At 42.9% G+C, this 1280-nt stretch overlaps 1 protein-coding gene across 1 annotated transcript; it reads right to left on the bottom strand.

The window, feature by feature from the left end:
• Positions 1 to 204: 204 nt before the first annotated feature.
• Positions 205 to 624, bottom strand: LOC149407971 (uncharacterized). The gene has a single exon (XM_089622870.1). The coding sequence runs from the start codon at positions 622 to 624 to the stop codon at positions 205 to 207; it is 420 nt and encodes a 139-aa protein (XP_089478996.1).
• Between the last annotated feature and the right edge of the window lie 656 nt (positions 625 to 1280).

Genomic DNA, 1280 nt, shown 5'->3' on the forward strand with positions numbered 1-1280 from the left:
GCTCGCATGCCTTATTGAATATGGGAAATTAAAGCAATAAAATGGGGGAAGTGCTAGCTATTGGTAGTACTGTCACAAGTGTTCCACATTTCATGAGTGACGGATCGGGGTCCCGTCCGTGTGTTCGATGTAGTAGGTCCGGTCATGTATGACTTTGCGGACTCTGTAGGGTCCTTCCAAGTTTGGGCCGAGGACGCTGACGCCTTACAGTTGGGTATTTTGAAACACTGGCTTGATAACCAGGCTTCCAACGGCAAAGGCTCGCCTTTTGATCTTAGAGTTGTAGTATTTTTCGACTTTGGGCTTTTGAGCAGCGAGGCGGTTAAGCGCCTCTGACCTCTTTTCGTCGATTAGGTCTAACTCTAGGCGCATGGCCTCGTCGTTGTTTTCTTCGTTGAACGTCTCTACTCGAAACGTGGTGATCTCAGTTTCGACTGGCACTATGGCTTCGATCCCGTACACGAGGGAGAATGGAGTCTCCCCAGTGGCATTCTGTGCGGTTGTCCGATAAGCCCACAGGATGAATGGTAGCTTATCGGCCCAAGAGCCTTTTTTGTCTTTGAGGTTTTTTTTTAAGATTGCTCCTAATAGTCTCGTTGACTGCTTCGACCTGGCCGTTGGCATACGGATGACTTGGCGAGAAGAATGTGTTACGGATCTTTAGTTGATCGCAAATATCTCTTACTCGTGTGTTGTCGATTTATGTGCCATTGTCGGTCACATTCGAGATCGGGATGTCGTGCCTGCATATTTGCTTCGTTTATTTTGGCGAGCGGCTCGGCTTCTACCCACTTGGTGAAGTAATTGTTGTCAATGGTGCCCACAAGAAGAGTTGTAGTCTTTATTTTGTACATTTGATGTAATAAAGTCTCATGAAGACTCTTGCTTGTAATTGCCTATCTATTCATTAATAAAGTTGAAACGTTCATTCATTCTTTCTTTGTTTGAAGCTTTATGATAAAACCTTAGTCTTTTAGTCCATAAACAAACTTAACAACTTACGAAGAGACAAATGTAGATTTGCATGAACAAACTCTTCGTAGTTTGCTTAAAACGATATATTCGCAATCTTAGGGTCAAAGGACTATTGACCTCAGTATGATTGTTAGAAGAATCTATGATGTCTGGTTATGAGGCATTGAGAGTTGGGGACTCTATAGTTCTTCTAGGTATCTTTCGAAGATACTGAATTGACCAGTGCACTTCTAGAGACAATATAAGAACAAACCATTTAACCTCTTATGTCTCGAAGTCACTATGTATGAATTGCATCATGCTTA

Source organism: Urtica dioica, chromosome 1 (genome assembly GCF_054948205.1).
Source record: "Urtica dioica subsp. dioica isolate 48M chromosome 1, U.dioica_male_clone48M_v1_H2, whole genome shotgun sequence".
In the NCBI taxonomy this organism is placed as follows: domain Eukaryota; kingdom Viridiplantae; phylum Streptophyta; class Magnoliopsida; order Rosales; family Urticaceae; genus Urtica; species Urtica dioica.